Source organism: Trichoderma virens (assembly GCF_000170995.1).
Source record: "Trichoderma virens Gv29-8 chromosome Unknown TRIVIscaffold_82, whole genome shotgun sequence".
Lineage (NCBI taxonomy): Eukaryota > Fungi > Ascomycota > Sordariomycetes > Hypocreales > Hypocreaceae > Trichoderma > Trichoderma virens.
The window spans coordinates 457,966-483,079 of NW_014013667.1; the positions used below are offsets into that span (position 1 = coordinate 457,966).

Consider the following 25,114-nt stretch of genomic DNA (forward strand, 5'->3'; position numbering starts at 1 on the left):
TAACATAGTCTCCTACGACCTCCACTTTGCAGAGTTATTAAAAAAAGAGAGAGAAAGACGCGTTACCGTCACACTCAGACTTTATAACAGGGAATATGGCCCCGAATCCGACATCCTAAATACCACCACTCTCCCTGAACGACTGCCCAGAGCTATAGCTACGTCCGTTAATGGCACCTGTGGCGATGTAGAAGGTGGTGCATAATGCCATACGGCCGACGTGGAGAGCTGGTATTCAGGTGGAAGCCACAATATATTATGCTCATTCCAGGTGATCCAACAATTATCGGTGCTTAGGCCGTAGCTAACATAATTTGCCTTCTCAGCATCATCATTAGCAATGGGTCGGCGTTGATTCTGATCCTGAGCCAGATCTAAATCTGGAGACAGAACTTGAGCCACTATTGTAGATTGAGCTTCAATTTGATGGTCTACACCCAATTTTATAAGGCCGATGTCGGTATGCAGGTATGAGGCCATATCGTCGAAGGATATAGTGTGTATGACGGTGTTAACCTTTAGTGTTTGCCGCTCTTTGCCCGTTGTCGCATCCCAGATCTTGATGGTTTTATCGTCTGACCCCGAGGCGATGTAGCGGCCATCGGCTGAGAAGGCCACCGACCGGACAAAACCGCTATGGCCATTTAGCGTTTGCTGCTCTTCGCCTGTCGTCGTATCCCAGATCTTGATAGTCTCATCGCTTGACCCTGAGGCGACGTAGCGGCCATCGGCTGAGAAGGCCGCTGAGTAGACCGAACCGCTATGGCCATTTAGCGTTTGCAGCTCTTTGCCTGTCGTCGCATCCCAGACCTTAATAGTCTGACACTGTGACCCTGAGGCGACGTAGCGGCCATCGGCTGAGAAGGCCACCGAGAGGACCGAATAGATATGGCCCTTTAGCGTTTGCCGCTCTTCGCCTGTCGTCGTATCCCAGATCTTGATGGTGCCATCGGCTGACCCTGAGGCGACGTAGCGGCCATCGGCTGAGAAGGCCACCGAGAAGACGAAACAGCTATGGCCCTTTAGCGTTTGCTGCTCTTCGCCTGTCGTCGTATCCCAGATCTTGATGGTGCCATCGGCTGACCCTGAGGCGACGTAGCGGCCATCGGCTGAGAAGGCCACCGAGTCAACCGAACCGCTATGGCCATTTAGCGTTTGCTGCTCATTGCCTGTCGTCGCATCCCAGATCTTAATGGTCTCATCGCCTGACCCTGAGGCGACGTAGCGGCCATCGGCTGAGAAGGCCACCGAGAGGACCGAATCGCTATGGCCATTTAGCGTTTGCAGCTCATTGCCTGTCGTCGCATCCCAGATCTTAATGGTCCAGTCCTCCGACCCTGAGGCGATGTAGCGGCCATCGGCTGAGAAGGCCACCGACCAGACAAAACCGCTATGGCCATTTAGCGTTTGCTGCTCTTCGCCTGTCGTCGTATCCCAGATCTTGATAGTCGTATCCTGTGACCCTGAGGCGACGTAGCGGCCATCGGCTGAGAAGGCCACTGACAAGACCGAATCGCTATGGCGACTTAGCGTCTGTAAACAAGGGCTCCAATTATATTCCACTATAGGCTTGACCTTTAGCCATTTGGGTTCTTCCTCTTTAAATACTCTCCGTATTAAGCTGTTCAATGGGCTGAATATAAGCGCTGACGTATATACCTGGAGTGGACTATCCGCAATCACCGAGCTATTCTGCTGAATAAACCGTCGTGAGTCGTGCACAAGTTCTAGTAATTGGCGCTCGGATAACTGGCGGCCCAGTGATTTTTCCTTCATTAATCAGCTTCACTTCACTTATCATAGCGCTACCCCCTTACTCTCAGTAGATTCTCTAGCCTTATCATTAAAAGAATCCCTTCTTCTATATGTCCCATAAGGCCTAAAGCCTCAAGCCAGTACAGGAAGTACTTCCGAAGGAATAGGAAGACTGTCTAGTACTTATGGTCAACCTAGTCTTAAGATCGGCTATTACTATTATATATATAGCAGAAATGGTCGACCCAATGGACGCAGGAGTACTGTATAGCGGCTAGCGGATCTGGATTTAGAGCCTTAATATTGCTAATTAAGGTTCCAGGAGAGTATAAATTATAGATATTCCGTTGTAACGTGGCAGCCATAGCTTGTAATGACCGCGCAAAGATGATGCCATGGACGTTAGCTGAGCCAGAAGGGAAAATAGTAGGCGCTGCTTTGTCACTCAAGTAGTCTTTGGCCGACTGGTGGATAACATAGACCCGGCTGTCTCTCACAGTGAGAAATGAGCCACAAAATCCTATTGTCCTATCGATTGACTCAGCATCTGCAAGATTATCGTCTGGGGACTCGACAAGGGAGTTAAGTTCAGCCAGTGTAACAGGCTGATATACAAGTAACACCGTCGCAAGGATCTGGTAACAAAACTCAGCATCACTAATATCCTCTAAATCATGTATTTGCTCCAGCATCCTCTTATATAAAGAGTCAAGTCCAGGTGGAAACTTGTTCAACGTTCGGAGAGGACTCAATGGGATCCTCTCTAGGTTCTGACAGACTAAGGCTACCCAGAGGAAGGTATCATTAGAATTGGAGGACAAGTGGTGGTAAACAGCAGCTTTTGTTATAGTATTGTATTTCTTTTTCTGGGCTAACCGTTTGACTTAATGCTCGATATATGCGTTGACGGCTGCCGAGATGGACTTTTGGTTAAGCTCTAGACAGAGCCTCGTTTGCTGAGTAGCGGAATCAAGACGCTCCTCAATATCTGGCCAGTTGCGACTGGACACTATCCACTTAACGCAGGAAAAGAGGACGGACTTTGTATTAATAAAGTCGAGTAGCTTTGGTAGGTCGGTCACACATTCGTCAAGTGCGTCGATGACTATATATGTCCGCTCCAGGCTTGCAGCTTCTAGAATATTCGAGAAGATTCCCAATAATGCAGTCCATGCATTTACATCTTTAAAAATCGCTTCCCCCACATACTTATATTTTTTTTGTATGTGGGAGATGAGCAACGGCTGCTGCTCCACAATAAGGTAGATAAGGCCTCGCAGCACGGCCGTAGCGCTATTGATACGCTCGTCGGCGGCCTGACAGAAGAAGTAGGATAGCAGCGTATTGGCTTCCTGATCCTATAGTCTCGTTTCGGAGCTCAACTCATTCACAATGCCGCAGAGCAACATCGTCTTGCCTTTACCGGGATCGCCCTTAATCCAGAGCAGACGGCTGCGTTCGTCGTCGCGCCATTGTTGGAAATCGCTGTGCATAAGAATCCAGCGGTACGAATCTTTAAATAGGCCGCCCTTAGTGGCCTCAATGCGAGTTTTATCGTCGCGGGGGTCCGTTATACGTAAGTCCGTGAGGCATTTTATATCATTGGGCGAGTGATAATGAACATCACCTTGGTAGATTGTAGTATTATTGCCAAAGCCGTTGCCAGTAATTTCACGCGAGTACGTCGCCGTTAGATCCATCGGGATTAAAATGTTCCAAGAGACTAAACTTGACGACGCGAAACAAGATCTGCGACACAATCGACTACAAGATACCAGGAAGGAATTATAGGGCTAGAAGAAGGCGGGCTAGAAATCTTGGTGATGCAGCCTGATCATCGGGCAGCGATAGATTTTTATGGCTGGCACCCCATTTTGCCTAATGATACCCCTCATTTGCTACATACGTTTACAAGCACATACTAGAGACGTGGCGGCATGTGTAGCAACCTATCAGCTGGCTTCACGCGAATGCGTCGCCGCAATAGATGCTCTAGAATCATGGTGAATAATTAACTAAGGAAACTCGTGCCACCCATTTCGAACTTTACGGTAAACCATCGTTATGTACCTTATGGGTGTACAGATGGGATGAGCAAGAATCGGCTCTTTGTCCCTTGTTATGTTATTTTAGAGAGGTACATTGAGGTACATGTTAAGTGCTGCCTGTTGGCTTCTTGTGGACTAAAGCTGCCCCTCCTAAAATAATTAACTAAAAAGTTTAGGGACGCTAATTCCGCCTTTCACTGTAAAAATATATGGGATATTATTACAGTAAATATATACAGTATTAAAAATTAACAGTTATCTTACCTAACGATGTCCTCCCCTAGTGTAATTATTATAAAACCTAGATTGTTTATTAGACTCTATATATAAAACCCCTTGCTGTATTATTTTTATTTCTAGGTTAAACCCCTGCGATAAAAAGAGCTATTAGCTAATAGTCCACCTAATACAGGTATAGGAGAGACAGGAACTAGTCACAATGGGCTAGGGACGTTATGTTTTATACCTGCGAATAAATATAACCTAGGTACGGTAAAGGAGAATATACGTAAGTTATGAAGTGATAATATATTAAAAAAGAAAGCCAAAGAGGGCCTCTTACAGCTAATTTACGGCTTACAATACTTGAGATAGATATGTCCCCATCTGTGTACTATGGACGTAGGCGTCACCAATTAACGAGGTCGCCTTACCGGCAGCGCCCACGGAGTACCAAGGCGATCGCCAGACAAAAGGCACATTAGCTAACAATTAAGCAAGCAAGCACACCTTCCACTCTAGCGCTCAGTATAAAATCATCGTCCCTTATAGCTAATAGTAAATGTTTTTTTTTTTTTTTTTTTTCGCAGCGGAAACGATGGTAGGAGCCGATAGTATTGTTAAAACAGCATACAACTCCACCTTCTGCTCAAGCGTTCACCCATTCAATAACGGCAAGCCAGCCTTTTCTCGCTTCATTTTGAGCAATTTAGAAGGTGATAACCCCTCACAACGGTATTTTTTATGACTTTGACCTCCAGAGTGCGATGCATCATTCTCTAAAGGCACTGGGAATACCAATCATTCGAGTACTTACACGTGGTTCCCAACTGGCAGCATGTTGGCCCCGACCATCCAATACCGCCACATTGGCCGTATCTGGCCGAGCAGCTACCACCACCTGCTGTCGTTGTTGGAGTGGTGGAGGAAGTTGTGAAGGTTACCTTGGACGTCGTCGTTACACTGCTGCTGCTGCCACCGCCGCCGCCGCTCTGCCCTTTCAAGCCAGGCTGGGTGAAGAAACTCCAAGTTTCTCCGGGTGCCCACGATTGACTCTGGCCGGCGTCTTTGGGGTCTGGGACGTGATCACCGGAATGAGCAATCCACCAGACCGGGTAGCCGGGTCTGCAATCGTACGTTGTCTTGATGTGCGTGCCGGAGCCGCCGGCCGGCTCGGGAGCGTTCTTAGAGGCGCAGCCGTTGAGCTGAAGGAACTTGTCGCGCAGGTCTCGGCCACGACTGATGGGGAGAACGCTGTCGACCACGCCGTGGATGCCGAGGTACGGGATTGGCGTGGTACCGCCGTCGCATCCGCTGAGCTGAGCCCCAGCGATAACGGCTACGGCCTTGAAGACATCTAGGATAACGCGTTAGTTGAGCTTGTAGAGATCACTCTCACGTTTAGCTGTCATACTTGGACGGGAGCAAGCCAGCTCGAAGGTCATAGCGCCGCCATAACTCCATCCCGTGGAGAAGATCTGGTCTTTGTCGACACAGGCGTTGGAAGTGATATAATCCAGCATCTGGTCGGTGAATATGAGGTCCTCTCCTCCGCTATTTGCCCAGCCGTTATTCAGGCCCTGTGGCGCGACGAAGATAGCCGTCTCCCGTGCTAGATCCCGTAGGCCATAGTAGCCGGGGGCAACATTATTCATGGTTCCACCAAGCCAGTGGTACCCAAAAATGAGCTTGTAACCGGTGCTGGCATTGTAGTTGGCCGGAAGCTGCAGGATGTACTGCCGCGTCTTGCCGTTCACTGTCATGGATTTGGTGCCACTGCTGGTGCCTACAGCTTTGCCGCAGCCCGATGAGAGGGAAGCCACAGCCTCCTGCAAGCTGGCGGCAAGGAGGATTAGGGCTAGTTTTCCGCAAGAGAGCATCCTGACATATAACTTGGCGAGTCGCTGGGAAGCTAGCCCACTGACAGAGAACTTAGGCGTAGACTGTCGCAGTAGGGGGGAGGGATTATCCCTTTACATCAATCGGACCTTCATGAAACAATAAGAACAAGTTCTCCATGCTCTTCCATATACGCCTTCTACTGCATGTCACCAATGGTTTCGGAGACATCAAGCCATCCTCAATCGTCCAGCCACCTAGCCGCTGATTGATGGATACGACTGTCTGGCCGCTTGCAATTGGCGCGCGTAGACTACAGAGTCACCGCGCCCCCGCTCTGGAACCACTGTTCCCTCGTTGATCAGATAGCCGCTGGCCTCGGTCCTGTTCGCTGGGATAAAGCCGTGATACAACTCGCCTAATAGCAAATCAGCCGGCTGACCTAATTTCATAAGACACTTGCTATTCTTATTACAGAAAGGATTGTCAGTATAAATTATAGTATAAAAATTTGATTTGCACAAGAACCTATGTCCTCTGTCATTAATATATTGCACTAGCCGGGGCTGCGAAGATGCCTGTAAATAGAATAGTTGCCAAGGAATGACGAGGAATTCTGCTAAAGTCAGGCTGTAGCGGCTGATTTCTAATAAGCTTATTTGCTTCTAAATAACAGATTAGCCGCTACTGTTAAGTTTGGCTAAAGTTAGGCTGTGATGCAACTCGCCTGATAGCAAATTAGCCGGCTGTGACGAACCGGGTCCTATATGTTAGTATAGGGTATCTGTTTCTAAGGGACAAACCTTACAGTTCTAAGTTTATATTAGCAAAATAGTTAGGTTGGTAATAGGTAATGTAATAGTTATGTAGTTAGTAGAGTAGTAAATAAATTCTAATTTAATTACTATCTTAATAACTAGTTATTTAAGTTATTTAAATAAGTATAAAAAAATAAACTTATATATTTAGTTATAATTTCTAAATCAATAAGGATTAATATTAATTTATATTAATTTATTTTTCGTATTACAGCTAAGTCCAGGTTCAGCGTCCACTTAGTTAAAATAAACAACTTATTAGATCAGCCACTTTTAGCTAAAAATGACCAAAAGACAGTGTCATCTTGTTCACACTGTATACTGCCCCTAACGGACAAATCACAAGTTTCGCCAGTGGCAATTGGGTAAAAAACTTCAGGCTCCAGGCAATAAAAATATTATGTTTGTTAATATATATATATAACTACAAGCCTACCTCTTGCATTCCTATCGTCTTTATGTATACGCATTGAAACCTCAGATACTGGTTTGGAGTCGTTTTATTGACTTTCATATATAACTCTACTTTAGACGGGTGAGTCACGTGATTGAACTGAAACACTCAAGGGGTAATGGACGCGCGTCGTCTGAAGTCTTCGGAAAACTGGGGGCTCCCTAGAGGCGACTTGACTGTGAAGGATACATCCTCAGCCTTCTGGCTTATCTCGCCACATACTTCATGTCAACCATTGACACAGAAATACCTATATCTAGCACCAGTTTTTTCGATCCCAATTTTGAGCTTGATTATGGAACTCCACTGTCTGCGACATTTGACAGCCAGGGCTGGACCCTGGCTGAGCCGATTCGCAGAGCGAGGACAGAAGCACAGCAGGGTCCTGAAGCGAGTGCTTTAGAGTTTTCCTCTTTATGCTTCACTTATACAGTCGTTTGGAAATTACAGTTACGCAAAGGGAGAATGATGACGCTCACAAGTGATACAGTAGAAGACGTAAATGTTCCGTCTGGTATGTTTTGGAGCAATACTTTGAAGCCCGAACTTTTCGATGTCGTGGAAGAGAAAGCACCGGACCCACAGTACAAACCCGACGAGACAAGGATAACGATATCAACATCGAAGTGGTCCCAACGTGGTTTCCAAAAGCGCTTTAGTGGACGTAATATTGATTGGAATCTCGTGGAAAATAAGCTGCAGTCTTGGAGCAACCAGGGCAACAGTCTCACCGTTGAAATCTGGTTTATCTACAAAGAAATTCAGCTCGATACCACAAATAAAGTAGGTAAAACCGGCCGTGGTGCTACCAACAAACAGCTTGCCGCACGCGACAGCTCATAGCCCAACAAGAAGCCTCCGGCGTGCGCCCTGTCTGGAAGGACGTCTACGAAGTTTTTAAGTGCTCCAGTACCGTTTGCCCGAACCGGGGATTCTCCTGCTGGCGGGACCCAAGTGATAAGAAACATCAAATTAGATTCTGATACCATGGAGAAGCTCGTTGACTTTGCGGAGGAAGGCAATAGGCTTAAGACGCACGATGACGTTCCTGAGCCAATTCATGAGATAATGTATAGACATAGAGAAGAGGAAGAAACGCGCAGGCAATTAAAGCGGAAAGCACCTGATCCATTGCCAACCACGATGCACATCTGCTGTCCTGGTCGTCAAGATAAGGGCTGCGCGGACTCGGATGGAAACCCACAAAAAGTTGTTCGCCGGGCTGCCCCAGCTGGGCTGAAGTTCCCAATGCCCATGGATGAGGCTCCAAAAGCGTACTCTGATTGGCTCTGTAGCCAGGTGACCAATAATGCATGGCAAGCTGCCTATCGATTGGCATGCCAGATTACCATCGATAAGGGTTATCATCTTGAACGGATGTATGAGGCGCAGGCCGTGGATGCTAAGATGTTAGCTACATGTGGGGTATTGCCAAGCATTGCTCTCCAATTTGTGAGCCGGATTAAAGAGTGGTTGGATGATCTTTGTTCAGAGTAAATCAGATGTTTTCGTTAATAGAATGGGTTACTTCTTCTAAGCAGGCGGGCTTGGCGGGATACAGCCATTGGGAGGCGGGGTCTGGGCTAAACTCGGGCATAAAGGCAGCCTTGCACCGAGCGTAGTCCTAAAACCCCGCCCCCGCATTTGATGTCCCAGCATGCTCCCTCAATTTTGTTAAGGCGCCGGACATTCCAGGCAAAGGTTAACAGCTGTGCGACTACACTACCAACTAGCTCAAGCATTTAGCATATAATAATATTTTGTTGACTGTTTATCACCTTTTGCATCAACCTAACGTCCTACTTTGAATACTCAACATGGGAGGCAACGCACACCATGCAGCGCGAACCCGGGACTTCACCGTAAATCGGAAGTTCGAACCCAGCTCTCGTTATAGGGATGATATCTATCTGGATGACGTGGCAATCAGTACCTATGATGAGAGATGGACTTATGTGGCATGCGAAAACGACCGCCCTTGTAGTGACTGCGGCTCTCTTTCACCGCATTTAAATTGCATAATTATTGCAGTTGATGGCGCTTGCAAGGGGAATGGTAAGCCAGGGGCTAGGGCTTCAGTTGGAGTTTTCGTCGGCAACGAGTCCGAATACAACAAAAGCGTTCTTCTATCCGAGTCCAACGCAACAAACCAGGTCGCAGAGCTGCAGGCTGGCATCCTTGCACTTCACCAAGCCATGAAAATACGGGATATAGGATTAGACGGTGAAGAGCTTCACGAAGTGGTGATTAAGGCGGATTCCGAGTATCTGGTCAAAGGGATGACTGAGTGGATATTTAAATGGAAGGCTAATGGCTACCGAACCTCTAAGGGGACCCCAGTCACAAACTCGGCCCTATTTCAGAAGCTTGAGGAGCTTGTTGGCGATCTGAATGCGTCTGATGTTGAAGTCTTGTTTTGGCATGTTCCCCGGAGTCAGAACACGCGGGCAGATGAGCTAGCAAACAAAGCACTCTAACAATAACGAGATATACATATATACACCGCTCGAGGTATCTTTTCTTTCTTTCTTTTGGTATATGTATTTATTGACAGTCTACGACGTTTATTCGGAAGGATTCTCTATGTAAAATCCCGCATTGCGGAAATGTCCTTCTGCAATATTGCCTCTGTTGCTAAGTGCCTTGATACATGCCCTGACGTAGTCCGCAAAGCTCCTCTTCTTAAGGTCTGTATGATCTCTGTGTTTGGATTTAGCGACTGTCTTGAGTACACCAAAATGCTCCTCAATTGGATTCGTCCTGGGGGTGTATGGAGCCGTCATGAACAGTCGTACGCTAGCTTTTTTGCACATGTCTTCTATCTTGTCTGAAAAGTGAAACGAAGCATTGTCCATAATGATAACAGACTCCGGTTCCGGCCATTTTCCACAGTGCTGCAATAACTGCTCAATAAAGTCCTCAAATAATGCCTTATCTGTTGACCCAGTGAAGACGCTTGATAATTTTATACCTTTTAATGTATATGCCGAAAGAATTTGGACCCTATGCTCTCTCTGAAACTTAGCTTTCAAGATGGGGGTGATTCCTGCCTTAGCCCATCCTTTTGTTCGCAGCGCGTCCGGTGGGTTAATACCAGATTCATCAACGAAAACGCAATGGGGTGCTTTTACTCCAGCTATCTTCAATAAATACTGGTAAAAATGCCGCAGTTGGGGTAACTGTTGGAGGGCTACATGTCGCATCGTCTTCCATGTTATTTGACCCGCCTGCAACGCCCGAGTAATACAAGTCACAGATACCTTCTCACCGTATTTCTTGTAGAGGAACGTCGCCATCTCCTGCCGAGTCATATGTTGTTCTTTCGCAATCTGGATATACAGTGCATCTAGCATTAAAGGGGTTATCTTGGGATCCGGACCAGTACGCTTCGCTGGAGTGGTCGCGGTCCCATATCGAGTGTATGTCGATCGGATTCTACGTATGGCACGGGGAGTGACGATGCGGTCGGGACTGGATATGTCTTCTACTATTTTTTTGTTTGAATCTCCTCGGCGGATTTTGGCTAGGATTAGGTCGTGCATGTGTTTTTCAAGTCGAGGAGCCATGGCTTCAAACGGTTGTGGCCGTGGTGGAAAAGCCAGAACAGAAGCGAAGCCATTTGTGGACAAATGATTATATGGGCAGCATCGTGCTGCCTTGGGCATAAGTTTAGGTCAGCCAATTCCGGCTGTTATGGAAGGGGTTTTTAGAAGACAATGGTGCACTGTGCTTCAACCCCACCTGCCTAATTTAGGCAAATCCCTTGTATCTAGAATGCGGACGCTGAACCTGGACTTGGCTGTAATTAAAATTAATATTAATTTATATTAACTTAATACAATACTTACTGCATTCCTCTTGTTTCGATTATAGATTTAATTTTCATTTAGTGTAATATTTATTATACTTAGCGTAATTGCCCACTTAAGAACATTTGGATAATTTAGTATACACTTAGTGTAATTGTCTACTTAAGAACATTTGGATAATTTAGCATACACTGAGTATGCTCTTAATGAAATAGGTACAGTTAGGAGCGAAATAGCCGTCCTGTGTAAAACACACAGTCTTTTGTAATTTTAAGCACGGACATGTTCATTACAGTGTAAAAATCAATCTTTACGCACGTGGTACTTGTCGCAGTACAAGCTCCAGAAACAATGATGAAACCGGAAGTAGATTATTCCGTGGCGAAATCTGTACCTGAGGCAGTAATGGGCCAACGAAAGTTGGTAGACCTGCAGTCTCTCTGGAAACAACACTGTTGTAATGGCACTGAATCTTGCTCTTAGCCAACAATATTTGATAGATAATGCAATCATCTCGAAGCTGGAGGGTGGCGATGCGCCTACCGACGAAAACCTAGCCAGGATAAGCTCTTCGACTGCCCGCACGGTACGCCGCCGCCGATCGAACCGAGTTCGCTTTAGAACAACGAAAGCGCCATCGAACAGCGTCGGCCGGCCCAGAACTATTACCCCTAATATACTGGCTGCCTTGTGCGATAAACTTATAGATTCTCCATATATACGTTTAAAGGATATAGTTACTTTTCTCCGCAAGGAGTTTAATACCGATGTGACTCGTTTTAGCGTAAGTAGAGCCTTAAAAAGCGTAGATTATACGAAGAAAACCACAAGAAATATTGCCAAGGAGCGTAACCCAGACTTAAGAGCCGACCATATATACGAAAGAGCGTTCTTTAACTCCTGCCAGTTGATTTATATTAATGAGAGTAGATGTGATAAGAGTATTAGTATTAAGAATAAGGGATAGTCCAAGAAAGGCATTACTCCAGTACAAATTAAGCGATTACACCGTGGCCAGAGGTACCAGATCCTCCCTGCATACACCCAAGATGGAATTATATATTTTGAGATATTTGAAGGCTCGACTGATGGCGAGAAATTCGAGGAATTTCTTGAGCGGCTTCTACCCTACTGTAGCAAGTGGCCTGAGCCGAGATCCGTTTTAATCATTGATAATGCCTCCATCCATCACTCAGAAAGGGTTCAGCAGCTCTGTGAGGACGCAGGAGTAGTGCTACTCTATCTGCCACCATACTCACCTGATCTTAATCCGATTGAAGACTTCTTTGGTGAGCTGAAGAGGTACATTCAGGAGGTGTGGGATGAATTTGAGGAATTGGTAAAAAACGACTTCGCAGCTTTTCTCGGGGAAGCCGTTCGTGTTGTAGGAAAGAGAAAGGAAAGCGCCAAAGGTCACTTTAAGCACGCTGGGATTACTATTGAGGCAACTCTAAATTCGAAGTACTCTTAATTGTTATTACTATGTAATGCGCCTGCTAGCATAAATACTAAATAAAATCCATTCATTTCAAGGCTAAGAATATCAATTGTAGTCGAGAAAGAGTTTTAGCTGGCTTCATTCGCATGTAAACCAGCACATAGCAATATAAACAGCTTCAGACCCTTCCGCAACATTCACGTCACCAATGACGTATGCATCTTCTGCTCGCTATAGGGTAGGCCGTTGATGGTTCGTCGGACTCTGTGGATATTTCCACCATTTTAAATTGTTTTTGCGGAGGGGTTGAGGGAGACGCCCACCTGCAGCCAGTAGTATATGAATATGCCAACCCTGTCATCATTCTGCAACCTTAAACGCCGAAAATCGCTAATATGTCCTCACGCCTAGAATGGACGTATAATACGTGCCTAGGCTGTGATGCCCTGACAGACGGTGCAGCCTACTGCTCAGAATCCTGTCGATTGTCGGAAGATAATAAAGCAATGGAGAGGGTTCATGACCTGAGCTTGACTTCCACAAGGCCCGAGACGTCTTCGACTGCCAGCCCGAGAAGGACGATTTCAGCCTTGGCTGAGCGAGAATTGAGAACGTATATGTCATTGGATCAGTCGAAGATGCAGAGGAGCGCATCGCGTTAATATATCGCTAGAGGTATCTAAGACTGTACAGGTTCGTTGGAAAGTTCATATACTAAAAGAACATTCGCAGCAGCTGAGAATATCAGTGCGAAGCAGGAGGGTTTAATTACGGATCTGCGGGCAGGTTCTATGAGACTCTGTATATCAGGCTCTTGAATAGATAATCGTAAGAGGATTAAAAGCACACCAACTCACGCTCGAGAGTGTTAAAGATCCAGTCACTCGCCAAGCAACGATAATTGGGTACCCCCGAAAAACGACTTCACTGCCGGCTGGCTGGGGGTCGCATCGAGGTGAATTATTGTAAATGCTTATTGAACCCTCATGCACGACGGCCTTATGTAGCTTTTGCAGAAGAAAGGATCTCCTACTCAAACAGAAAATAATTGCTATCGGCTGAAGTGCGTAGTCGGACTGTGACTTGATGGTATTTGTACAGCTTGTCAAGCGATTGACATAGCGGATACTGGACTGTGGCGCATAACAGGCGCCTCCAACACAAGAAAGCTCACCCATGGTTGGTCGAATGACCCCGCAGGCTTGTTGCACACGACCTGGCTTAATACATACACCTGCTGACTAGACCTATACCTATTGCGAACTTGAGCTGTAAAACCACAACGATAAATAAGTATGGCGCGAATGATGTTTCCGGTAAGACTAATCTTTGACCAAAGCGATCAAGTGTCTGATTCTGATTAGCGGTGGACTACTCGGATTGTCATCTTGCATATTGCTAGACTACAGCACTTCCTCCGCTCTATCGGCGCTGAAAGAAAGAGCCATAGGCCAACGAAGCAGAGTGACTTGCAATCACTTCCGAAGGGCAATATAACCCCGAAAACAGCAGGCAGGAGAAGTACAAGGCCATACAATCGGGGCTTCCAGCAACACCTGATCGATTACGGCATATTACCTCATGCTTACGAGTTCCCAGACGGTCGACTGCCGTCAGGGCCTGAGAATAAGGATGATATACTTCGAGCTCTGGCCCAACCCAGAGCATCGCTGTCTCCGTTCCATTTCTCAAGCCATGACTTCCGCAAGTTCCAACGAGCAGAAGCGCAAGCAATGAAGGAGAGAGACATTACGACAAGCGTCGTCCTTATTATTAAAGGAAATATTGGAGATAAAAAGTGCGTCTCCGGCGAGATTCCATTTGTAAATCTTAACCATCTAACGGACAGTACACTTATGCCAGGCAGCCCAGATATATATTATAGTGCGCGCCCAGAACAGCTCCACCCGCAAATTCGCAAGGTATTACAGGGTTGTGTTATCCCCTCGACTTAGAATAACCTCCCTATTGCGCTGAATTTTTTCGTAGAAATAAAGGGGAAAGACGGGTCTGCAGCTATAGCTCAACGTCAGCTATTTTACGATATAGCCCTTAGAGAAAGAGGCCAACAGGCTCTTCAATCGCATAACCCTTTTTATTCTTTATACGATAATAAAGCTTATACTCTCGGTTGCATATATGTGGATGGATAATTGAAAATCTTCGCCTGCTATCCAATTCCATCCCTATTGCCTGGTGGGCAAACAGGCTTTGTCATAACACAGCTTAAAGCTTTTGCTCTAAGCAACGATGTCGATACTTTTCGGCAAGGAGCCGCAGTATATCGTAATGGTAGGGACTGGGCAATGAAGCAAAGAAATGACGCAATTAAGCAAGCAAATGAGAGAGTAAGCTGGGATGAAGTCATTACGTTTTGTCCAGCCTATATGTTGCTGCGGCTCAAGCGCTTTTGGTCCACAGTTGCATCGGAATTGCGGCGGAGGGATTGACATCTTGGGATATAGCTGGGCATGCCGAAAAGACCCTGTGTAACAGCATGATGATAAATAATGACATTTCCCGCCGTGCGTGGCGGAATATATGCGGCAGAAAAAGTCCAATTCGCAAAAAAAATTCCAATTCGCAAAAAAAGTCCAATTCGCAGCCTCCCGACTTAAAGGAATGACTTTAGAATGGTTCATACTTATTTAAAAAATCCCTTCCAGAGCTGCTACCAAAAGGAGTCAGAAAATCTTCAATGACTACAATAAATACGTCCAAAGATTGAAGATGGCCTGTGAGGATATTAGAAATCCGTATGCCGGAAAACATCCTGGTTAGAATGACCCAATATCTTAGTAGGATGTTAAGCCGCTATTCATATCACCCAAGGTGACAAAAATATCATGGAGACTAACCTCATGCTCTGGTGGGTGCTGAAATATTGTGACTCCCTGACGTCACTAGCAGGGAGGTCGACGACCCCGCACAAATTTCTCCACACAAGGTATTACTGACTGTATGTGCAACGCTTCTTGTGCTCAACCCAATGTATTTCTAGCAATATAGTCGTGACATTTTACGTCGTATGTCAATTCTTCGTATTTTATTCAAAGCTATAGATGTCCCTGATATTTCCGGCAGTACGAGAATCCATCGTCTTTATCCTAAGGTCACAATGCTGCTCGCTCTCGCGCTTATCAGCCTTGTTGCCGTCGTGCTGGTGCTTGCCTTCGTACCTTCCTCTATTGTTCGTCAGCAAACAAAGGGCCAAATTCCTGTTTCTGTGAACTACTTTTTTACACGCAAGTGTAACAAGTCATGTAAGTTGCTCGAATGCACATCTTGAACGCTTTAATTTGTTGTCATGAGTGAGGACATGCCGCAGGAGCCCTGCTTCTTGGTAATCTAAGCCGCCACCGTGTGGGATTTTAGTCGGAACTCTTCACACACGTTTGTGTCTAGCTTAGAAATCCGCTAATTCGACCTATTAAGGCGGCTTCTGCTTTCACACAGCAAAGACTTCGCACATGGAAGACATCTCTCGTGCAAAGCGGGGACTTCAACTGTTACAACGGGCTGGCATGAAGAAGATTAACTTCGCAGGCGGAGAGCCCTTCCTTTACCCAAAATTTTTGGGCGAACTGGTTGACTTCTGTAAGGAGGACCTACACTTGGAGTCTGTATCCATTATCACCAATGGAAGCCTTGTTAGAGAGGAGTGGGTTCGTAAGCATGCCAAGAATATTGACATCTTAGCATGTTCATGCGACTCTTTTGATGAGAACATGAATATCGAGATTGGCCGTGGGACGGGAAACCAAGTTGAAATTCTGTACCGGATTGCCAAGTGGTGCCGCAAGAACGAGATTAAGTTCAAGTTGAATACCGTGGTTACTCGTCTTAACTATGAGGAGGATATGAATGAGCACATCGATACTCTACAACCTTTCCGGTGGAAAGTCTTTCAGGTGCTAATCGTGGAGGGCGAGGTAAGTTGATATTTTGATTGCTATCAACTTTCAGAAGGTATCTTTCTTAGCCAAGCATAATTGCTAAGACAAGAGATAGAACGACTCGGAGAAAACGCTGCGTGACGCTCGAAGGTTTACCATTTCGGATAAGCAGTTCGAAGTTTTCTGCAGCAAGCACAGGCATCACAAATCATTCGTCGCAGAGCCCAACCGTCTCATGGCCTCGTCGTATCTACTAGTAGATGAATACATGCGATTCATCGACAAGGACGGTAATAAACTCACTAAATCCATTCTGGATGTTGGAGTTGAGGCGGCCATGAAGGAGATCAAGTGGGATGTGGATGCTTTCCAGGAACGGGGAGGCGTATATGAATGGACTAAGGAAAACGAGCAAGTGGAAGCTTGCTCTACGGGCATGAGCGAAAAGTTAGTTTGGTAAGGACGCAGTTATTGTTCTGCACATTGACCGTAAAATTCGAAAGGGATTGTGGACTTTGCTCGTTAAGGCTTTAGTAACGTCCATTTAATCCTTTGTAGGTCTATTGTATTATACATACCAGCTCGTAATCTATAGTACTGAAGCAACCTTTGAAACCTCTACATACCATTATTATGATCACAGATTATACTTAGACTAGGTGTTCACCTATTAGTCACCGTACCTAGCCCACACTGCCATGCAATTTTGTTCCCTCGTTGGCTTAATTCTTGTTAGGTTTAGGCTTATGACACTCACAGACCCCACCTGCAATACAGGCACATTACGGCAGCACATTGTTTTCCTTGCTTACAGTTAATTTAAGATTCAATACACAGTCTATTTTCCATACAGTTAGGAGCGAAATAGCCGTCCTATAGAAATCAACTCTCTGGCGCACGAAGATCCTTGCTACCCATTGTACGGCCGGCTACGGGCGCCGCGGGGCCCAGCAGCGGCCAGTACTAGCTGTAAGACCCGCTATATTCTAATTCCTACCTCTAGAGGCCGCGCTGCTGACCTCATTGCTCAACTGTCCCTCTCCTCTCTTCAATCACCTATGTATCCACACCTATGTATCCACTATATAAGTGGTAAAATAGTGCTCATGTTGTCAACTCGTGTGTATTTTCATTTTGCGGTCCCTATTTTTTCGCACCGCCTGGCTGTAATAGTATCAATTTGCATAGTTAAGATTTCTCCAGCCGGGCGAGGCGGTGGCTCGTCGAAATCGTTATCTTCAGCGTGAATCCAGTAACTGTTAAATTCACGTACTCGGACAATGCCCTTTATCGGAATTGCTCTTCCATAATCATCAAGGAGATCACACGGGGCGTATTCGCTTCGTGCTGTCGGGTGTTTTGCTAACCGCATCGCATTTCCTAGATACAGCTGCCCTCCAATGTTGATAACTGTGACGGTTGGTGTATCAACTACTCTTTGGTTGTGTAACTGATAGTCAACCAAGACAACAAATCTTGCCGACGCCTGCTTGCGAGCCGTCAATTCTAAGATGAAGGTATAACCTCGTTGATTAAATTTCACATTTCGTGAAAATCCACCAAGAATGGCAGGAAAATGCCGATTTCCAGTCTGTGTTTGGACTGGGTATGTAAGTGTCGTAGAATAACTCTCCCACACCCTCGGGCCAAGGCTAAATCCATCGCGCTTGAAGTTGATATCCAGAGCTTTAACTTTTCTGATGAAACAAACTAGTTCTGGCACCGCCTTTTCGACAAAAATTGACCTGATCCAAACAGGATCTGAGAACCTGACGCACTCATTCTCTGCAGTTGATCGAGAGGGAGCCGTTCTGGAGAACATTAAAGGGATAATTAAATATGTCCGGTTTCTTGAGAGTTGGCCTTTGTGGTCTGTCAGAAGAGCGTATCCGATTGCGTCATCGATTGGATCTCTCCAGATCCTTAATAACGTTTGCAGGCCTTGTGGCGTCAATGTAGAAGTGAGGTTCACAAATGAAAGCCTTCGCTTCTTTACTGGGCGTACCAAACTTGGATACTTTTGGAAATTGGCTGGCGAAGTAGCTAGGCCATTAGATGTAAAGCTTGTGTCAGTATCTATACAGCCCCACGCTAGTATAGAGGCATCATCATTTACTTTAAGTATTTCCTCTTGGAGGCGCTGAAATGCTCGCTCTCCTTGCCCATATAACATCGGCAGGTCAACCTCAAAAAGGCCGAGTAGCGAGTAGGCACGATCCTCAACTCGAGTAGTCTGTCGATTCGCGGCCCAAGCCATAACGCGTGCCACTCGGGGTGTCTTAGAATTCGTTTCTTTAAGTAAGTTTTGGACATCAATGCCCGTCACTTCGTTGATGCTCTTATTCAAATCTCTGGCCGTGCCAAACTTCTTCCAATTCCCATCAACAAATATGACATTCTTTGGGGCGATCAGCTCTTGAAGCGTCCAACCGCGAGTGAACCATTTAGAATTCTTAAATGACTCGAGGTATGACGCCTTAGACAATGATTTGTCTCGCCAATCAACGGGGTGATTAGGGGTAGGCATATCCGAGAGGTAGGCATAACAGTCTCCCGATTTCTCATACCATTGGTACATTGAGTTAATGGCTTCTTGAAGTTCAGCGCTGCTGGATTTATCGATGCAACAGGTGTCAACCCATACATATCTATAGCCATCCCTCAACGCCAGCTTACGGAATTGGACAATTTTGCGGAAGCCTTGCTTGTTCTCATGCTTCTTTGTGTCACGCATGTCTTGGTAAGAGATCTCGTCGGATTCCCATCTATGCGATAGGATTGCATATTGTGGGATATCATTGCCATAGAACTCGAAGAATTGGAGATTTTCAGTGCTCAGTAGACGCATCTTCGCGATGATGGGCGGAGATGTACTGAAACTAACAGACGTTTGGTCCGAACTTTCGGCTGAATTTTGATGACGCGCCAGCATCCAAATATTTAACGGCCCAGAGAAAAAAAAAGATGGTTTATAGATTTCGCGCCCGATCCCACGGTGGAACTATTAGGCGGACACGATGGAAGCGATGCAAGAGATGAAGAAGCAAACCAGTGAACAAGCGAGGAGCAAAAAGGGATCCTACGCATTGGAGAGTGAGCTTAGAACAAAGGCGCGTCGTCAAGAGGTGGTGAGTTAGTAGCACCATCCTAGAGCGGGGCACTAAGGAATCGTGGCGCCTTTAGGGTGGATCCCTCTAAGCATCGCCGTCGAAGTGGGACGGTTTGTGAAGGAGCACAGCCTCCAGGCAACGTCAAGAATCAGCGGCCAACCGTCATCAATATCGGGTTAGGGAATCAAGCTGCGCCCCACGCTAGGCTTTGTGTAAGGTACTGCGCAAGGCTCACTTTGTCTCTTTCCCTAAAACAAGAGAGCCTGTGGCGTAGCTTCAGCGTGCGAGGATGAACCTGCCTGAGGTGCTTGGCTATTGGCTGGACTGTGTTCGCTTCAGCGGGCTGCATAGCACCTAGAACATGTAACTAGACTGGGATATTTTTGTATTCATTGGACCAGTCTGCACTGTCTACAAGAGCATAAGCAATCAAATTACAATATACTTGATAGTACCTTCTAGTACTTCGGCTTAGATACTAATACCATAACACAGCCAGTATATACAGGTAGTTTTAAAGTACTGATGGTTCGTGCTTAGAAATTTTCAGAGTACGTAAGCAGGACGCCCATTTTTCGCTCCTAACTCTATCAACTCCGCCCCTCCATCAGCACCTTGACCAGCCTTGTCCCTCTTTTAATTATATTGCTAAGGTACGCCATGGCTTCTGGTACTCCCTGGAACTTTCGGAGATCTCGACCCCTGATTCAAGCAATATTTACTTCGTTTCCGACGACTCTGCACCACTATAGCCCTAGTCGGAACCTCGCGGAACACAACTACTACCGTTCAGCGCACGCTTTTCCCCGTGACCACGAGGTTGTTGTGTATAAGGATGGCTTAGTGTATCCAGCCGTAAATGGCAACAATTGTACTCGTACGTTTACCCTTTATTAGATGCAAACCGCTGACCGGTATGGTCAGCAACAAACGGGGCAGTCATGTATACCGACTTTGTCATGCAAAAATTTGCCCGCGCGTGGATTGAGATGGATATTTCTGGTAAGGAAAGAAGCTGCAAAACAGGGAAACAATACATCTACACTAACCCAGAAGGTAAATCATTTACCCATGCCCGCACAGAGTGCGGATATTGACAAAATACAAACCAGGAACTCCAATTCCCAGTCACCTAATTCTGATCCAAGAGTGGGTCAACTCCAGATTTTCACTTCAGCCAGCACATGGCATACCTCTCACAGGTCGCAATGTTCATTCACACAAAATCGACGCTGGAGCTAACCTCATCTTGGATTTAAACCAAGCGTTGGGCGAGTTCTATAACAAGCACGCCACCAGGATGAAAGTTCGCAAGTGGATTAAATCGAAACCGTGCCAAAAAGACCTCGAAGGAGAAGCTGAGAAGAAGTGGATGAAAAGGTGGATGGGAATAAGAAACATCAGGCAAGGTCGCTGAAGGGGTTCATATATAAGTGACCAGAAATGCGGTAAAAAATGTTCCTTATTCAAGGGGACCTTGTAGTGTCACATCGTATTCTCTATGATTTGCCTGGAGAGGTGCTGCATCGCGCCCAGAAAGAGCTAGGAGGCAGCAACCCTGACCCTGATGAACCATCAAAGTACAATAGCTTTTCAGCACGGATGGCTCGCATTGCCTTCCCGGTAATACCACGTTCTCTTCGATCAAGAGGGACACGACGCGGCGGTTCCTACGACGGCTCCTCCAATTGGGACCATTGTGATTATTGCAGATTGAAGTTTTTGTTTTAGCCCAAGTGTTCTGGTTATTACTGAATTGATTTGAAGCTAATTGCGTGCTTCCGTTATAGCTAAAAGCACCATACCAGAAGCGGGGTCGGTTGTTGATTGCGGGCCAACTAGTGCGGGGTAATCACTGCGAATAGTTCTGAATGCTGTAGACATATCCAGGCTTCGCACACGCCAGAGCAAGCCGCCACATTCATCACTTCTTCCCTACGTAGCATCTAATCCATTTATATTGGTCTCTTTCAAGAACCCATCATTACATTTAGTTATCCTTAAAATCTTGATTGGGCGGTGTGCATTGTCCACCATCGTCCACTATTGTCGGCCTACTGTTCCGAAAGGTATGAAGTAATTCATTCGGTACCTGGTAGCACCAGTGCCTCTCTCACTAGCCCCATGAGCCACACGATGAGTCCATCAGACATAAATAAATTATCTAACGATAGAGGGAGATTCATTTCGCCTTCGATAGTACGTAAGGTCGCTCTCAGTTAACTTAGCCAACAATGAACAGTTGAGTCAGTCGTTACAGGGTCGTTGCTGATTAAGAAAAATCTCAACATCGCGGACAACTCGTCGCGCTGGACCCTCCATTATCCCATGGTCTGTTAGGAATTGGTACACACCGTCTTGATCATCATGTATCAGTTCAAGATCAAGTCCCCTGCCTAATGCTAGCTCGCAAGCTCGGTTATACTCTTCCTTTAGCGCCTGTCTTCTGACCCGTGAACTTTGCTATGCAAAGTATTCCTCCGCTACATCGTCTCGCATTCCTAGGCCTTCAAGAGCACAACGCAAAGATACCGTTTCAGGCGTAGGCGTCACTCTAGAAGTGGTTAAGGTTGTGTCAGGTTGACCAGGTATAATATTGTGGATATGTATGGCAGGAAGGCCAGTGGCATAAGAGCCTGAATTGGCTCGCTTTCGCTTCCTAGATGACTGCTGTTGCTCCTTAGCATATAACTCGTTGCGAATTTCTTTAGGCATATCCTCATGTCTGTTTATATCCTCGCCTTTTTGCACTTGCTTAACGAGATTTCTTAGTTGATGCCCCATAAGTTTGAAGTGCTTTTTACTAGTAGGGTCTTGCCAGCAATAAGGACCTCGGTCACAGGGAGGCCCCGGGCAGCTAAAAATAGCAAAAACATGCTCCCAAGCGGCAGTGCGGCCTAAAACAGCCCTTTCAGCATCACGTCGAGCTTGCCTCTCTGTAAGCTGGCCAATAGTAGAGCCCTGTCCAGCAGGACCGGCTGTTTTGGTCTCTTTGTAGTTGAAAGTGACCTTTATTATTAACTTTCTTCTATTGTGCGTGAGGTGGCTCTATGTTTGCAACTGCCTCTCCACAACTAGCCAGTCGACTTTTATCTTATCGAATTGCTTCGTTATATTCCGCTCGGAGCGCTCGGTAACGGATATAACTATCGTAGTTGCATCAGCTGCGTATTGCTTGTTTACTTGGGTTTTCTGAACTAGCTTATCCAGCCTTGATATAAGAGTCTTATTCCAAAAATCACCTGGCGCTAACACGAGGTCCTGCTTGGTTTGTTTTGCAACTTGTCTATTGTTCACGGTTAACTTTCACTTAAGCTTATAATGTATGTACTGCTGTTTGTTATATTGCAGGCGGTTTGGGTTCTAGTTAGTTAACGGGATGAATAGTAACGATCCCCGAGATGGTCGGTTGTTACACCCCTGGCTTGATAAAGATGGGCTTCGCCTGCGCGCGGGAGTCGGAATATTGCAAAGCTGAGATGGTATCTTATTGTTAGTAAAACATTTATTAATGCAGTCGTCGTCACTCATAGTTTGTAATGAAGAGGAGGAGACGCCAGGAACCGATTAAGCTACGTTTGCGTTGGGGCCCATTAGCAGAGAAGGCGTAGCCCCACTCGGTAATCCTGTAATTTTGCACCATGTACCGAGATGAAAGGACGTTATGTACTCATTGGCTTCGTCTGCACTGTCTACTTGAATTGAAAATTGGCGGATCGTAATGTACTTTGCGGTACTTGAAAGTATTTTTTTTTAATCATATGACAAAGGAAGCATAGCCTGTAGGTTGGAGTAGTTAACTAGTACTGATGGTCCGTGCTTCTAGATTCTCAGAGTTGTGGACAGGACACCCATTTCGCTCCTAACTGGGGAATAAGCTTTAGATTGGGAGCGAAGAAGTGGTGCAACGTTCGAAGCTGACAAGACGGCAATTATCCATTTTACTGAATGCAAATAAGCTAAGTAATGAACCCTTCACGATTAAGGGGCGAGATGTTTACCCTAAAGATCACGTCAAGATTCTGGGTCTAATTATGGATACCCGACTCAAATACAAGCAACACATCGCCAGAGCAGCGTCGAAAGGCCTGGAAGCAGCATTAGAATTAACGAGACTCAGAGGCCTACCCACCGCAACTGCCCGACAGTTGTTTTCCGCCACGGTAGCCCCAATAGTAGATTATGCCTCAAATATCTGGATGCACGCCTACAGGTATAGAAATACAGCCCCTATTAACCGTGTTCAAAGAATAGGAGCGCAGGCGATTGTCGGGACATTTCTCACTGTAGCGACAAGCATTGCAGAAATAGAGGCATCGATACCCACCGCACTGGAGCGCTTCTGGAAACGAGCAATAAAGCTCTGGGTTGATATTCATACTCTACCTAAAACAAACCCCCTTCATAGGATAACATCACGAGTGCGGAAATTTTACCGGAGCTATCGGTCGCCGTTTCACCAAGTTGCATACAGACTTAAAGACATGCCGCTAGAGGAACTGGAATCCATACAGCCATTTGCTCTGAAGCCGTGGGAGAAACGAGTCCAAGCCTTTAACTATGAAAATGCAACCAAACAACCAGAGGCGGAATGGGACATTCGTGTAGCCGTGAGCAGCTCCGCATGCAACGACGTAGTAGGGATCGGTGGAGTTGTCCGTGGCACACCATTTATCGATGGGGACGCAACAAGTGAGGAGTTCTCCTTCACTCTAGGTCTCAGAACCGAGCAGAACCCGTATTCCGGAGAACTAGCAGCAATGTCGCATGCGTTAAATCTCCTACCGAATGTCAGTCACCGCCGTATAGCACTCCTAACCACTAATAAAGCAGTCGCCCTTAGCCTCCGGAATCCCCGGCAGCAGTCCGGTCAAGTATATATCCGCTCCATCTATAAAAGCTTTGCCAAGCTATGGCGGAACGGAAATGGTTTATTAGTATTCTGGGTTCCTAGCTCCGACGAAAACGAGCTTCTGCAGTTAGCCAAGCGAGAGGCAAGACAGGCAACCAAGGAAGGGGCTACTCCAACGAAAAGATTTCCTAGAATGCAATCCACTACCCTAAACTTGGAAAAGAAGAAACTTACTAGCGAAAGGCACTTTCCGGATGGGGTGGGCAAACATTCAAAAAGAGTGGATGCGGCCCTTCCAGGTCAGCATACTCGACAGCTATACGATAACAGACCATGGATAGAACGCAACGTCTTAGCCCAGATGAGAACAGACAGGACGAGACTTAATAACTCAATGTATCGAATACACGCCGCAACATCAAGGCAGTGTGCCTGTGGGCATGAGCCAGAGACAGTAGCTCATTTTCTATTTCGATGCACACAATGGGAACAACACCGAACAAAGATGCACCAATGCACTGAAACTAACCGAGGAAATCTTTCATTCTTTTTAGGAGGAAAGTCACCGTTAGATGGACCAGATTGGCAACCAAATTTGAAGGCAGTGCAAGCAACTATCAGCTTTGCACTAGCTACGGGACGTCTGGAAAATAAGCAACACATATAGCCTACATCGCCCACCCATCCATTACTAACTCACCGGCTAATTCTCATTGTCAACTCGTGCTATAGACAGCAGACGCCGCTTCAGCTGCCGTAGATAGGATCCTGAACACTTGGGGAATAAGCTCTAAGCTAGCCCGCTGTGAAGAATGATAAAACACGAGAAACCGGAGCGAAGCAAGAGAACAGATTGTAAGAGCAGAAACTGGATGA

General features: G+C 46.2%; 9 protein-coding genes across 9 annotated transcripts; 5 read left to right on the top strand and 4 right to left on the bottom strand.

The window, feature by feature from the left end:
- Positions 1–516: 516 nt before the first annotated feature.
- Positions 517–1,665, bottom strand: TRIVIDRAFT_134520 (uncharacterized protein; the record flags this gene model as incomplete). The annotated part of the gene is made up of 1 exon (XM_014098563.1): positions 517–1,665. A coding segment is annotated over one exon (1,149 nt), but the record flags the coding sequence as incomplete, so codon positions are not given.
- Positions 1,666–4,582: 2,917 nt separating this feature from the next.
- On the bottom strand, positions 4,583–6,015 carry TRIVIDRAFT_77043 (carbohydrate esterase family 1 protein; the record flags this gene model as incomplete). The annotated part of the gene is made up of 2 exons (XM_014098564.1): positions 4,583–5,379; positions 5,437–6,015. The coding sequence occupies 2 exons, from the start codon at positions 5,900–5,902 to the stop codon at positions 4,802–4,804; spliced, it is 1,044 nt and encodes a 347-aa protein (XP_013954039.1).
- A 1,343-nt stretch (positions 6,016–7,358) lies between these two features.
- Positions 7,359–8,630, top strand: TRIVIDRAFT_155669 (uncharacterized protein; the record flags this gene model as incomplete). The annotated part of the gene is made up of 2 exons (XM_014098565.1): positions 7,359–7,865; positions 8,127–8,630. 2 exons carry the CDS (start codon positions 7,359–7,361, stop codon positions 8,628–8,630), a joined length of 1,011 nt encoding a protein of 336 aa, XP_013954040.1.
- A 320-nt stretch (positions 8,631–8,950) lies between these two features.
- TRIVIDRAFT_68171 (uncharacterized protein) lies at positions 8,951–9,610 on the top strand (the record flags this gene model as incomplete). Its single annotated transcript, XM_014098566.1, has 1 exon — positions 8,951–9,610. One exon carries the CDS (start codon positions 8,951–8,953, stop codon positions 9,608–9,610), a length of 660 nt encoding a protein of 219 aa, XP_013954041.1.
- Positions 9,611–15,498: 5,888 nt separating this feature from the next.
- On the top strand, positions 15,499–16,736 carry TRIVIDRAFT_46896 (uncharacterized protein; the record flags this gene model as incomplete). The annotated part of the gene is made up of 3 exons (XM_014098567.1): positions 15,499–15,643; positions 15,816–16,312; positions 16,392–16,736. 3 exons carry the CDS (start codon positions 15,499–15,501, stop codon positions 16,734–16,736), a joined length of 987 nt encoding a protein of 328 aa, XP_013954042.1.
- Positions 16,737–18,362: 1,626 nt separating this feature from the next.
- TRIVIDRAFT_137250 (uncharacterized protein) lies at positions 18,363–19,124 on the bottom strand (the record flags this gene model as incomplete). Its single annotated transcript, XM_014098568.1, has 2 exons — positions 18,363–18,554; positions 18,603–19,124. Coding segments are annotated over 2 exons (714 nt in total), but the record flags the coding sequence as incomplete, so codon positions are not given.
- A 169-nt stretch (positions 19,125–19,293) lies between these two features.
- On the top strand, positions 19,294–20,803 carry TRIVIDRAFT_203418 (uncharacterized protein; the record flags this gene model as incomplete). Its single annotated transcript, XM_014098569.1, has 5 exons — positions 19,294–19,404; positions 19,927–19,937; positions 20,139–20,263; positions 20,311–20,442; positions 20,499–20,803. 5 exons carry the CDS (start codon positions 19,294–19,296, stop codon positions 20,801–20,803), a joined length of 684 nt encoding a protein of 227 aa, XP_013954044.1.
- A 1,631-nt stretch (positions 20,804–22,434) lies between these two features.
- On the bottom strand, positions 22,435–22,692 carry TRIVIDRAFT_47145 (uncharacterized protein; the record flags this gene model as incomplete). Its single annotated transcript, XM_014098570.1, has 1 exon — positions 22,435–22,692. A coding segment is annotated over one exon (258 nt), but the record flags the coding sequence as incomplete, so codon positions are not given.
- Positions 22,693–23,420: 728 nt separating this feature from the next.
- Positions 23,421–24,905, top strand: TRIVIDRAFT_193271 (uncharacterized protein; the record flags this gene model as incomplete). Its single annotated transcript, XM_014098571.1, has 1 exon — positions 23,421–24,905. One exon carries the CDS (start codon positions 23,421–23,423, stop codon positions 24,903–24,905), a length of 1,485 nt encoding a protein of 494 aa, XP_013954046.1.
- Between the last annotated feature and the right edge of the window lie 209 nt (positions 24,906–25,114).